This window comes from Brienomyrus brachyistius, chromosome 12 (assembly GCF_023856365.1).
Source record: "Brienomyrus brachyistius isolate T26 chromosome 12, BBRACH_0.4, whole genome shotgun sequence".
Taxonomy (NCBI): domain Eukaryota; kingdom Metazoa; phylum Chordata; class Actinopteri; order Osteoglossiformes; family Mormyridae; genus Brienomyrus; species Brienomyrus brachyistius.
Window position 1 is genome coordinate 12647104 of NC_064544.1, and position 14504 is coordinate 12661607.

The 14504-nt window shown below is 42.7% G+C and overlaps 2 protein-coding genes across 4 annotated transcripts in view; one reads left to right on the forward strand and one right to left on the reverse strand.

Moving 5' to 3' along the window:
• LOC125705061 (phospholipid-transporting ATPase ABCA1-like) overlaps nt 1-1775 on the forward strand; it is a 164932-nt gene extending 163157 nt beyond the window's left edge. For both annotated transcript variants that reach the window (XM_048971386.1, XM_048971387.1), the window contains exon 50: nt 415-1775. In XM_048971386.1, coding sequence (XP_048827343.1) covers nt 415-549 — 135 coding nt within the window. In that variant the 3' untranslated portion in view covers nt 550-1775. The remainder of the gene's footprint in view (nt 1-414) is intronic.
• Nucleotides 1776-2054: 279 nt separating this feature from the next.
• The window catches only part of LOC125705075 (trans-2,3-enoyl-CoA reductase-like), a 31263-nt gene continuing 18813 nt past the window's right edge, over nt 2055-14504 (reverse strand). For both annotated transcript variants that reach the window (XM_048971416.1, XM_048971417.1), the window contains 6 exons: nt 12610-12682; nt 9697-9740; nt 5838-5895; nt 4737-4822; nt 3118-3163; nt 2055-3023 (listed from right to left, as the gene is read on the reverse strand). In XM_048971416.1, coding sequence (XP_048827373.1) covers nt 2896-3023; nt 3118-3163; nt 4737-4822; nt 5838-5895; nt 9697-9740; nt 12610-12682 — 435 coding nt within the window. In that variant the 3' untranslated portion in view covers nt 2055-2895. The remainder of the gene's footprint in view (nt 3024-3117; nt 3164-4736; nt 4823-5837; nt 5896-9696; nt 9741-12609; nt 12683-14504) is intronic.

A 14504-nucleotide genomic window follows, 5' to 3' on the forward strand; every position in this document is an offset into this window, starting at 1 on the left:
CAGTGATTGGCTGGGAGGGTATAGAAGACAGCTGCTTACTTTCTGTTGATACTTCTTAATGCCAGCCTAAGGAAATGGGATAACTACTGTTCGCTATTCATTCATTTTTTGTTCTTTTCAATGTGGAGCTTCCTTTGGACCTCTAAACACATGGATTTATTACTCTGCTTGCTATTCATTGCAGTTGTACTGCACATACACTTACTGCATTTCAAAGCATATTTAATATGAATATAATACAGGCTGCCATACGATTATAATGCTTCAAGGCTGTTCCTTTACAATATTTCATGTCCAGTGTTTGACTGAACCATCCAGCTGTGTTCCTGTTCTGGGAGAGCAGCGAGCAGAGGATGCCTTCAGGTGGTTCTGCTCCTCCCCATCCTGCTAACCTGTCGCTTTGCGTACTTGCAGGTCTTCGTCAACTTTGCCCAGCACCAACACGAGGAGGAAGAGGACCGGTCTGCCTACAGCAACCCCGTAGAGGTGACGTCAGAGGAAATGCCAATGAAAAGCATGGAATCCCCACTGTCTGCAGTGCAGGTGTGAAGCCAAAGAGTGCTCACCCTGCGTCAGCTATCCTCACAATGATATCAAGACTTTGATATCATTTTTACATATGAAAATTTAATGTACTGTAATATTGCTTAATCATCCATCCATCCATCCATCCATCCATGCATCCATCCATACACCATAGAGGGGCCCCAGAGTCAGTTGCAGGCAGCATTTGGCACAAGCCTGGGCTACACCCTGGAAGGGATGTTGCTCGATCATGAAATAGCAAAATAATCTATGCTAGTTCTTATCATTGCCACAAAGTTTGCTAACAGTGACGTGTATAGCACACAGCGTTACTGTGAATGACAGACATTGGCCAAAATAAATAAAGTAAAGCGAACATACAGATTTGGACAGGGGCTGCGGGCTACTCTCCTCTCAGCACAGCCGGCTGGCTGCCTGTCGCGCTCAGTCGGCTCGGCTCGCTTTCTCTGTAAAGTCATCCAGGGCCTGCGGGGGCACCGGTGAGACGCCTCCTCGATGCTTCTGCCTGAGTGACGCACACCAAAAATACAGCGGCCTTTAATAAAGCCGTAATGCGGATGCTCAGAGAAGGCACCGGCCGTCGTTATGGCGACGGCTGACTTCACCACCTTCTCCCGCAAGATTATAACCCCCAGCATTGTGCGCTATTAGGGAGAAATAAAGTCCATTCAGCACGAGTGTCATTAACTCAGGAAGAAAATAAAAAGCATTTTACTCTGCACTGAAATGCTCTTAGGTAAATACCTTTAGGTGAAGGGTTTATTAAAGACTTGAAAAAAACATGTGCCTCTTGACTGAATTTTAGGTTTTAACATTTTTTTAGAACATGAAATTACCTTAATTTTAATACCTGAAATTATTTTTACATGTAACCTATGCACAATTAAATTAAATTAATATGTTGCGTATATTTATTGACTTAAATGTAAACTGAGTATACACAAGAAGAAATATTGGAAAGTAAAAAATATCTTTTACGTTTACATTAGGATGTCAGGGATTCTGCCTTCACTGTCTGTAAATTTGTTATGCTGTGTTAGTCTGTAAGGAACACCTTTTGGCCAGAGTGATGCTCCTTTCATGTGTTCGCAAATTAAGGTGCCTGATTTCATTTCTCATTCTAATTCATTCCGAATGCTGTCCGATCCTTTAAAGGAGAAAATGGTAAATTATATTTGTACTGAATATGGCTTCGCGTCCCCGCAAGATGATTAAACGTTTGCACACATCGTCGTTTGCATCTGAGTTTAATTTTGAGATCTTCTGCAGTGTTTGTTCCCCAGTGGTCCCGACTCTAACCTGACAGAACATCATTCCTTGACTTCCGAGCTTTTGCTGATTGACTGCTGATGAACTGACCTGCACATCTACGCTACGTTGGCATTTACAGCTAATAGGCAGACAAATGAAGTCCATAACACTTGGTTTAAAAAAAATATTGCATATCGCATGCTGTGCGTTTTGTTTGCATAATTCTAGCCCAGTAAAACGATAAATCATGACCAGAGTTTCGTAAACACAGCATAAAAGTTTATTTTTTTTCCTTTCTCCAACTTTCCAAGGTTAAAAAAACAGATACAATTTGTAAAATCTATTTACCCGTTTTGACGTTATATTTGAATTCAATCTACTATACATGCATGAATGACTCAGATGAACATAACAGTACAAAATAGTCTGCTTGAACGTGTGGGGCTGACTGGACCATTGTTAACAGTGACATACAGTTTTTCATGTTACTGCCATGTAGTCAATATTATTCATTGAAATGTTTTCTCTGAAACCCAACCATCCTTCTATCCATCCATCTTCTAACCACTTATCACAATCAGGGTCAGGAAGTGTCAGGAACATAGTCCTGAAATTGTATCATCAAAATATTCATAAAGAATTGATATAGCTCAGTATTTCTCAACCCAGACCTCAGGGACCCCCAGCCAGTCCACATTTTTGCTCCCACTCAATTTCTAAGACACCGGAACCAGGCATTCAGTGTTTTTGATTGGCTGGGAGCTGGGAGGGAGCAAAAATGTGGCCTACCGGGGGTCCCAGAGGACTATGTTGAGTAACACTGATCTAGTCTTTCAACAGCAAGAGCAACAACAACAAAAATTTCAATTTGTCTGCTTCACTTAGTCAAAAATATCAGTTGCTATTCCAGCAGAGTAATGGGGCAGAGACTGGCACTTGGGACGGATCTGTGAAAATCCCCACTACACTAGTGTGCTTCCCAAACACCTTGCTGAAGTTGTCAGGATGAGAGAATATCAGTGTGATGCTATACGCTCAGACCTCTGCATCTAGCACACCTACATGTCACCTCCCGTTTCACCTTTGAGTCCTCAAGAGCTACAGCAAGAAGGGGATCACAGCAGCCTGGCATTGTCCGCCGCCACTGCTCTGCTTCGGGCGTCTGTGATGTCTCCTCCTTGCCCTAAGCAGCTTCTGGATCGATACCAGTGTAGCAAAGACGGCCACTGGGAAACACGGTTCTTTCAGTCTTCAGTGGACAGAGGCTTTTTCTGACTGAAATGGATATTCAGCCAACATGCCACAGGACGGCCAACTTACCAGGCACTGTTTGAGTCATAATGGCCAAACTTATCCATGCTCCAATCTAAAACATGGGGGGAGGACATGCAGGTGATGAATTAGAGAAGTGCGCCATCACCGTGAATAAAGATGGTGCTGTCTGCAGTGGATGAAAACACTGTGACTGGAGGGTGTTATGTGCCTCCTAGATGACTGATAAAAGCCCATTGAATATGTGTTGAATATTTGCTGAAAGCCTGTTGTAGGCCTGCTGGAGGCTTGCTAGATACCCACTGAAGACCTACTGAACACTTGTTTAAAGCCTCTTTTATGCTTGTAAGGTGTCCATTAAAGATCTGCTGAAAGACTTCTGAGCACCTGTGGAAGACCTGTAAAAAGCCTGCTGAAGACCTGTTGAAAGCCTGCTGAAGGTCATCCAGAAACCTGCTCAAAAACTGTTGAAGACTCATTTAAAGCACACTGAAGTCTTGTTGATAGGTCTGTGGGGGGCATGAATTCATTTTTGGGTAACACTTTTACTCTAGGAGGGACAAATACCTTAGTTACTCAGTTACTAATCAAGAACAAATCATGAACTAATATAGTTCCTGCAAGAAATACATGAACTGCTATGAACGATTAATGATGAACAAACATGGGATCAGTACGTAACACTTAGTTACTGGTTCACTGATGCATTAAATAAGCGTTGTGGGACTTTGCTATAAATTGCTTTGTAACATTGACGTTCCAGCTTTTGTGGCCTGCTGTAATCAAGCAAGTGATAGTAATGTAACTGGGAAACCATCCAGCTCCCACTCCCTATTGAGACTAAAACTCATGGGTTAATGTTACCATGTTACCCATTTTTGACTAATTTTTCAGGGAAAGACATACCTGTGAGTCTCACACCATTGGCACTTAATAGACGTCTCACAAACTTCGTAATAACAATGGTTTAACCAAGAAAAAACAGACAATACTTATGATTTCATAGAATAAGAATTGATAGAGAAAACATACATGAATAATAATGATAAGTATTATGGTACTCGACGGGCCCAAATAATATGGTATTATACTATTACTTATGTATTAACCACAAATAATGTCTTAGTTACGTACTGATCTCGTGTTAAAACATGCGTCACGATTCATTAATGATGAATTATCTCATACAGTTACTATATTTGTTACTATATCTGTTAATTCTATAAACCTTTGTGAACTACTGAAGGAACAAGTCATGAATAACTCAAATGAAATGCTGATCTCATGTTTGTTAATTAATGAAATGCGATGCATCTTTTATCTCAAGTGATTTGTTCATAATTTGTATTTCAATAGTAATTGAGTTATTATTAAGTATTTGTGTCCCATCAAGTAAAGTGTTACCAAATTTTTGTGGCAGGATTTCCTTTAGAAATGAGGGGCAGTGATGTATCTATATAGATTTCCTGAGGTTTCAAAGTCTGCATGCGACACAGTGGAGCTGACGTTGACGCTGCCATAGGCTTTTGCTTTATCTCTTCCCTTGGTGTGATATGAATCACCCCAGGAAGCTGAACCTGGAGAATGTCCTCCAGGGACAGTCCTGCTAAGAGGCTTAGAATGTCACTGCTGAGTTCATGTCACTGTACACGGCCACGGCTACACACCTCATAGGTGTACTGGGGACAGTGCACCACCGTGAAGAGCCAGGTGAAGGGGTTGCAGGTGGCCCTTGGGTATGGAGGGGAGTTTGCTGTGTGGAGAATAGAAATTCTGGCGTTAGAGGTGAAGGAAGAACAGCGAGTGACTACTTCCTGTCCGGCCCATCCAGATGCTTCCAGGCTCTGTCCTCATACCATCATCAGAAACCAGCCAAAATGTTGTTGTTAAATGGTGAAAGAGAGGGATTATTTCCTACTTTCATCCAAATTGACAAATTGCTGATAGCACATATGACAGTAGTGTGCAGAGCAGGGCTTCCCAGCCGGCTCCTGAAGATCTATGTAGAGCTGTAGAGCTTTGGTGCAGCACTAATTTAACACATCGGATACAGATAATCAGGCCGTTCAATAGCGTCTCAGTATTAAAGCTAAATTAGCTTCAACATACTGTAGCTGACTCTAATACTGAGGTGATATTGAAGTGCCTGCTTATCAGTATCAGGTGTGTTAAATGAGGGCTGTAGCTAAGCTCTGCAGGGTGGAAGCTCTCCAGGAGCAGGGTTGGACAGCCCTGGTGTAGAGCCGGGGATGGACATAACTGGTACGCAATTAGGTACGCATTCACCTTTAAAAGCGATACGTGCGACAATCGATTGTTGTAACAGCGTGAATGCGTACGTATTTTATGTGCATTTGTGGTGATATGACACGAAATTATCATGCATTTTAACCTTTATAAGCTAATTCCTACTTCATTCGCGGTATAGAAGTTAAAATGCACAATAATTTCTTGTCATATCGCCGCAAATGCATATAAAATACGTACGCATTCACGCTGTTACAACACATATCGCTTTTAAAGGTGAATGCGTATTTAATTGCGTACCAGTTATGTCAATCCCTGTGTATAGCAATGGTGAGCATCTGCAAATGATTAACCAGGCGAGGATGATTTTCAGCCCCAAATATGAAGATTAAAGCTAAAAGATGAATAAGGATGCACTTTTAAAGTTTTTTTTTCTCCTCTAACAACAGAAATTAAGTTCCTGACTGAGTCCTGTAACACAGCACATAATGCAGGTGTGTGTTAGTACTAGACGGACTTACCAGTGTGACTGTGTTGTGCCAAAGCCACGTTGATAAAGAAATTACCAGCTTCGCAAAGCTGTCAAATGAAAGAATGCATCTGCCATGAATACACCGTACACTCCGATAAGAAGCCTTAACAATACAGTGGAATTAATTCATATGTATGAATATTCACTTAGAACTATATTTTATATACAGTAGATAGATAGATAGATAGATAGATAGATAGATAGATAGATAGATAGATAGATAGATAGATAGATAGATAGATAGATAGATTTATGCAATGATTGTTAATTGCAGTTTATTACAGACGTATGGAGACTGAAAAGTAAAAGTCTATCCAGATGGCAATCATGGATGAAAATAGCAAAATGTGATTCCAGTAATATCTCATTAACCCAGGATTAGTGTCTGGCTGCCCCCCTGACTTGGAATTTACCCAGCGACAGCGGCGTATAACGCTGTCTGAGTCAGGGGTGACTGACAGGCCCAAGCAGCAAACAGCAAGGGGGTCTTATCTTAGCGGGCGTTTAGTGTGACTTCATTAGGATTGTTTTATCTTCTGATTTGGGGGGGGGGCTTCCTCTGCCTACCTGCATTTTGTAGGGCAACAGGGGTCATAACTGTAAAAGAATTGGGTTTCAAATGCTTTAACAGATATCCTAATGCAAGTTGTCTTCAGAAGGTATTTGATCTGTACATTTTTAGGGAGGACAGAATACCCTGAAGAGTTAAGTATTGTAATATAATCTGTATTTATAGCATTATTTGGGGACAGAGAGCTTAATTGACTAGTCATACAGGCAGCAAGGACATCTGCGCTATGTTTGTCAGTCACTACATCATGACATGGTTATGATACATTATTTATAATCATCCTATTTCTATTGCTGTTGTTTCCTGTAAGTTTAGTGCTGGTTCGGAGAAACAGAAAAAAAGCAGCCCAAAGCAGTTTAAATGACATTGGCTTTTTTGAGCAGATAAGTATTCAGGCATGAGGTCCTTTATGTGTCTGTCCAATGCTTCCAGAGCCCAGGAAATGTGAGCTGTGCTCAGTTCTGTAGGGGAACAACGTGCCGGAACAGTTCCCCAGTCATTACCGCAGAATGTTTCTGGGGCACCTTCTCCATGCTGAGCGCCAACGTGGATGTCAGTCGCTTTGTCAGGGCCCTTCCTTAAATTTGAGATCATTTAAAGTGTCCCACAGCTTTCGTGTTGACTCTGTGCTTGGAGTCAGAGTGGGGGGGGGGGGGGGGGGGGGGGGCACTTGGTTCATGATTTTCGGCAGAAACAGAGTCGGGGGAGCTTGATGAAGTAACCATGCTGTTTTTGGCTTTATTGAGGGCCGTGGGTGTCCTCCACCGATTTTGCTTAATGATGTGATTTGCAGCATGCTGAGTGATTATGTACATTTTAATAATTTAGTGAGCTTAAGTCACCTTGCCAGTCAGTCTTAAATTGGATGTTCCAAGAGCCTTTACTTTTTTTGACTCACACCAAAGATAATTGTCTACTCAGAACATCTTGGGAAATTATCATCATCCTTGCAAGGAAAAAGTGATGGTTGATTGTTGTAATGTCGGAGGGGTGATGTTATTAAGTGGCACCTCAGCACTTTGTCCTCTGTCAAAGACAGAGATCACAGAGAGCACTAGCCGTGAGGCAGGCCGGGTTCCGGAACATTCTTGAACGTATCTAGATGAGGAAGACTAGGGAGAGCCACGAGGTGTTGGCTGGCCTCATGCCTCAGCTTCCAGGGCCTGTGTCTTGAATGGATCACATAGCACACGATAGATGGCAGATTAACAAAAATACCGCAAGCAGGGAATTTTCCAGAAGGATTCATGCTCCTATCAACCTTTTTTACCTGTGCAGCTGTTATCAACAGTGTTTTGTACACATTGGTAAATCCCTTTTAAACAGAGATATTAGAAATAAAGTAATTGCCCTTAGTAGTAATATAACGTATTATTGTTCCATTATGCAGTCATTCCTCGTGTTATTATAATTATCTGTTGATTTTGTTACTTGATAGCAGGGGCAGATGTATTAGTCTGACTGGTATTCTCCTTATGCAGAACAGGAAATGAGAATACAGTCCTGTACTACAAAATATTTGTATTGCTATTCAGCACTAATAATTTGCTCCACCGGTAGTTTTGGTTCAGTTAATGTTTCAGGTGTGTCTGGGTTTAGACTGAGATAAAGTAGAATTTGCAAAGGATAGGCTTCCCTGCATTTCAAACTTCCTGTCATCAGACGTGGAGACCTTCTGCTTCCTGGCTTTGTCTTAACTCACCGAGTCATCTGTGCTTCAGGGACATGAAGGACCTGCTGCAAACACGCATTGTATGCAAGTACACAGGCGTGAGAAAGGCATTGTTTTTTTTTTGAGGCAATATTTGCGCATGGCAGAATAATTAAAACTTAAATGACCATGTGCAGTTTCACACGTCTTCACATCTTCTTTTTTTACTAGCAGCAGGATATGATTTTTCCTGATGTCCTTGCATGGCTGTGGAGTTCTGCTGCTAAGAGCGCAGCCAAGTAACTGGAGAAGGACCTGGTTCTGGCCAGAATGTGGAGGTTATGGCTATCAAAACAAATACTTTGTAGTACAAGATTAGAGCAGAAGAAGGTTTTGCCACTTGACCCCTAAAAGACTTTCTACTTGCAGGGGGATACGTTTACACTGTGTTTAAATGGCTGTGAGTGCCTGACAAGGGTCCCGACCTTCTACAGATGGTGGTTCCTCCAGCACGCTGACCTCAGATCCTCCACCATGAAGACTCTGTATCCTCTCCAGCGGTTATTATACTGGGCGAGGTGCCAGCAGGGTGAAGTTCCTTGCCCACTGCTGTAATGCCTGTATCACTCAGAAGCTACTCAGCGACCAGGAGCAGGTGTTCTGTGAAGTCTACCAGTGGCTGGAGATCCGGCAGGCTACCTGTTCATCCCCAGACCGACAACCTCGTCAAGAGTTGCCGCTGGAACTTGGCCACCCAGCTTGCCATCCTCATCTGCCAATACCAGTGATACTGGGACCACCACCTTCCGCTAGATGTCAGCTCCAGGAGTACACACCAGCAGCTCTCAAGTGAATTTGAGAACTTCCTGTGGACCTGGTGTTCGGGTTTTCAGCAGAGCATGAGGAGGCCAGCACAGTATGTGCATCATCTACGAGAGTGACTCTGAGTGACCAGTCAGTGACAAGTTAGGCGCAGGCAGTCCCGAAAGTCCATCAAAAGTGACCTTCCACGGATTGGACTTCGCCCCAGGGAACCAGTTGTTGGTCTATTGCCTTACCCAGAAGATGGGTTTGTCCTCGAAATTTAATAGTTACTGGAGAGGCTGTGCAAAATCCTAGAGCACATGTTGGATGTGTTTATGGGCAGGAGACACATCGTATCTTGCTACATCCCACAGTGTTTCCCCAGAAGGTGAGATGGACACGCCTCTGGTGTCCAAGCAAGGAGGGCTGATCTCTCAGAAGGTGCATGTAACATGATGGCAGGGTGTTATCTACTTCTGGACTATCCCCCCTAACAGTGCCTTGTAGAATGCATAACGATGGATGCCATGTATTCATTCTTCATTAGTTTTACATTCATTTGATCATTTTGTGACACTTTATAGTGTGTTGTTCTGTATCCTGTTCTTTATCCAGTTATGCTGCATTTGTCGCCCACCATTAAAAATGGCGACATGGTAGCAGATTGATGACCTGCAAGCTTATACAGTGTGTCGGGTATGTTTGCATGCGCATTTGGAACAATAAAAAGTGTCATTCGCCCCACTCAGGTTTCCAGTCTCAATATTCAACTTGAACTCAACAGTATTTTGCAAAACTATTCAATGTGATCATTCTACTTACCAAGAATGAGAAAAATGATGGAATGATTTGCTTGTTGGCAAAATCTATAAAAAACAAATGAATACAGTTGTATTATTAGAGAATGAGAATCACAGACCTGTTTGGTCTTTGGAGAAAGCTAGGTCCTAATAGGACAGATAGCACTCACTGCTATATGGCTAGGTCCATAGGTATAGCTAAGTATTTTAGTTATATAATTAGCTGTCAGTGTCACATAGCTTCGCCCATCTAGCTGATGAATACAATGTTGTGTATATTAATAGGTTAACTGGTTTCTTTCCACTCATTGGGAGTTTTACTTACACAAAAATTTTCTGAGGGCAGAAGGAAAAATGATTGGTTCAGAGAGACGATCAATCAGATTGCAGAAGAGGTGGGATCAACCAATCAGATGTTTTGGTCCACCTCATCTAGTTGCCTGGACCCACCTCCTCTTCAATCTGCTTGTTTATCCCTCTGAACCAATAATTTTTCCTTCTACCCTGAGAACATTTTTGTGTAAGTAAAACTCCCACAAGCGTGCCTTCCAACACAGTAAAGAATTACATCCTTAATACTACCCACACTGTGACTTTTAAAATGAAATATTATAGGTAGGGTGAGACCTGCTTCCTCCTGGGTGAAACGCCATATGGGCTCCAGTCCTTAAGGCCCACAGGATGCTCTGCTGGTCCCTTCTATACCTCAGCTCTTAATGACTTCATCGAAGGAATAATTTGCATGGTATCCTCACCTCATCTGGTGTTTGAGGTGTAAATCGGATGCTAATTAGAGTCTGAGACCTTTAGGGCTGCGGGTCCGGAGTGGATACCTTAATATAAAGAGGTTCCGCAGCAGTCGCAGGTGTTAATGGACCATGTGTGCTAAAGGGCGTCACCAAAAGAAAGGGATCCACACAAACAAATCATGCACTTAATATGTAAATGACATTGTATTTCAAATACGGATTGTTCATAAACAAAGGCTTCTATGATGCTTGTCTTTCTGGCTGTTTGTCACCGAACGCCCTACATTTCAACAATGATTAAGACAGCTGTAATACTAATAAATGGAATAGTGATATGTTATTCATCACTGCGGGCAAATCCTCTTTTCACCGTCGCCTACCCTGTCTTGCTGTCCATGAGACAGACAGACACACATATAGGTGGAACCATGCTTGGAGGGGTCATAGTACAGGGTCAGCCAGCGTGCAGCCCCCCCTGCAGCTGGGGGTTATCGGCCTTGCTCAGGAGTCCGCAAACATGCGGCTGTTTCAGTCACAGGCACAGAGGCTTAAGCCCCTGAGCCAAACACTGCCCCCAAAGCAGTATCTATATATTTCATATATTTGTCATTTTTAGCTGGTCAGTTTTCCATAATAAAGTTATCAGTAGTGCTATTTCAGTAAAAAAAAAAGTTTCTGAGGCAAATCTAAAATAACCAAGAATTAAAAATGATTCATGATTTAATTTATTCATGTTTTTAAAGCAAGTTGCTCAGTTAATTTGAGACTTGTTTGGAGTGTGAAATCACAGAATATCTGGGACATGATGACATCTCCAACACGAGCCTTGTTTACAGTGCGTAGAGATGTCATTTTCTTGCAGTTCTTAGAGTTCAAAGCCAAAAAATAAAATGAAACACCTGTTAACCCAGCTTAAAATATCTACACATGTATTATTCCTGCATATGAAGCAACAGGAGGTGTGAAAAAAACAGGTAGTCTCACATTACTGCTTCCTGTCATCTCACACCACCAGCGAGGGTTCTGGGTTCAAATACCATCCCATCTGCGTGTGCCTGTCTTCTCATGAGGGCCTCCTGCTTTCCTGCTACACCATTTCCCTCAAAAAAAAACCATTGGACTGTACACTTCCCTTAGTGCAGAGGTATTGAAACTTTTTTTGACAGGGCCTCCCTAGGACTGATATATTTGTCCTGATCTCTCCCCCTACACACACACACACACACACACACACACACATACACACATACACACTGACCCCCAAACGAACTTTAACTATTACATTTAAAAATGAATTATTTTAATTTGCTATTGTTATATAATGTTTACAGTAATATAACATGTTAACATTATTTTTAATATCTCTAAAGGCTGCGGTTTTGAAATAGATCTACCCCCCATCTCAAACCCCCCATACCATTCTTTGTTGTTTTAATTAGTTTTTTCCCCCCTCATCCTGCAGTTCCTACATGCCCCAGCAGGGGGGGGGGGGGACACCCTACAGTTGGAATATCTCTACCTTAGTGTGTATCAATGCCCTGCAGTGAATCTGCATCCCATCCAGGATGTAGGGACAGACTCCAGATCACCACATCCATAACTGGATAAGTGGCTTTTGAAAGCGGATGATCGGTTATATAAATCTACACTGTAAAATTAAAACAGCGGGTACGATAGACCTGTCATACTGTCATTTACGCACTTATCTTTTAGGGGACTGCCTCTCAATTTGAATTAAAGAATATATTTCTTCCATATTAATGTCCGCTCATGAATGACCTGCATTAAAACCTATCACAGGTATTCTCCTAATCTTTCAACGCTGCCTGTTGGCCTTCAACATGTGTTAAAAAGAAAAGTACGTCGGAGACAATGCGTGCATGACAACTGGTGACTGCGCAGGAAGACTAATGAGGAAAGGGGGAGGCTCTGTGCTGCAGAAGTACCCAGGAGACAGGGTGAAGACGAATGCCCGGGCTATCCACTGAGCTCACGTCAAATCCTGTCACCCTTTCTCACCAGACCATTGGCAGAACCTGGCAGGACCCTCAAGCACTGTGCTTAATGGCCCAGTGGGCTTAACATGCTTACGCCGGCACCCCTTCCCATCACCTGCATCATCACTGACATGGTTCGAGAGCTATGGGGGAGTATATCCAAGTCTTGGCACATGAGAGACCACTCACATGGAGGTGTGTACAGAGGGTGGTTGACGTAGTACCCCAGCCAGGATGTAAATCCCCAGTAAAACGCACAGCCCTGCAAGAAAGACAGCTTCACTTAGCACAATGTTGATCTTCACCTTCCGAAGACTGGAGAAGTTACTAAAAAACAGATGAGAATGACAGGGACGGCTGGAGGTTCATTAAAGCATCTCACACCCTGGCAGCTGTGGTGCGCTGATCTGTAGGCTTGACTGAACACGGAATTACTCACAGGAAGCTGTCCCTGATGGACAGATACGGATCCGCGGACGAGGCTGCTGTGCGTGGGCGTGGTCGTGCCGGCCCCGGGGGGAGGCCAGCCTGATGGGAACCTTTCCCGACCAACTACTGTCCAGGTCCATAAAATTCCCCGCCCACCTGGGGCCGTTCCCTCTAAAAATATCGAACGACCTTCCAACTATGACCGCATCAGGGCTCATGTGCGGAGGCTTTTTCATTAGAGACCTGTCTTTGCGGCTTTGGGTTCCCGGCATCTGCTAAACTACAATATCAGCATCCAGCACGGCTGAGCACCGTGCGTGCTTTCTGGAAATTTCTGTATCTCATCAAAGACTCATCACTCTTGTTTTCGTTTGGTGTTAATGAGATGGTCGATGGGTTATAATTCCAGGTGGTACCAGCCACATCTCTCTGGCGTTTTTTATTATGTGAAATTTTCTCAACTATTCAATCTATTTTATATCTGAATCACATGTTTTGAAGCCAAACAAAAGATAGATAGATAGATAGATAGATAGATAGATAGATAGATAGATAGATAGATAGATAGATAGATAGATGATAGATAGATAGATAGATAGATAGATAGATAGATAGATAGATAGATAGATAGATAGATAGATAGATAGATAGATAGATAGATAGATAGATAGATAGATAGATGCTCACTGAAAAATACAACTGCATGTGGTCTTGGTTCATTTTAATTCAATGCAGCTAATAGCCACCTATGCTCTCTTTTTATAGTTTATTGTATGTGTTGTATAATCAATCATTGATCACGTCTCAATATTTAACTATGCCTGCAATAAAAGGGTTTTTGTATATTCATCTACATAACTGTCTGTTCTCCTTAGCTTTAATGGCATACTCTTTTGCCAAAATATATGAAGTGGCGTGCAGCAAAATTAATTAGCATCATGGGATTTCAGTGTGAATGGATTCAATGCTTCTGGTATAGCTTTAAAATGCAAATGTAGCCTCTTTGACATTTCGCCAGGCTCGGTAGAGAAGCAGAACTTGAGTGCAGTGATGTTGTGGTTGTTATCAATGAAGAACTTTAGCTTCTAAAGTGACCAACACATCAGGGTTGATAAAGAAAACCCACCAGGACCAATGTCCATTTTAATCATGCCACTTGGGCAGTAGCCTCCCCCAGAATCGGCCCCACACATGGCGAGAGACCTCGAGGCTGGGGGGGGGGAGGGGGGGTGGAGAAGCGGGTGGGAGACAGAGCCCTTTGGTGATTAATAACGGCTCACTTAGGTTGAAAAGCTCTTCCATCACTCTGACACTGCAGACATGATGGCTGATGACACATAGAACAAAAACACAACGGACTGTTCCAGTTAATAATCAGACACCTTCGGCACAAGAGCAAGACATTTCGAGGGATACTGCACACCTGAAAAAAATCGAGGCTCCCCTCCAGTGCATGGGCGAATATCTGGGAGCCCCCATGCTCAGGTGGCTTATAAGAAACATTGGAGCAGAAGTGCCATCAGTTCAGTGTCAATATCTGGAGACCATATTGATGGCATTCCTCCAACATTCAATATTCCGTCTGCGTCTTCAAGCTTACCGATGGCATGTTCTCAATCTTTGAAGAAGCTGGATTTTTCCTCATGGGATTAATG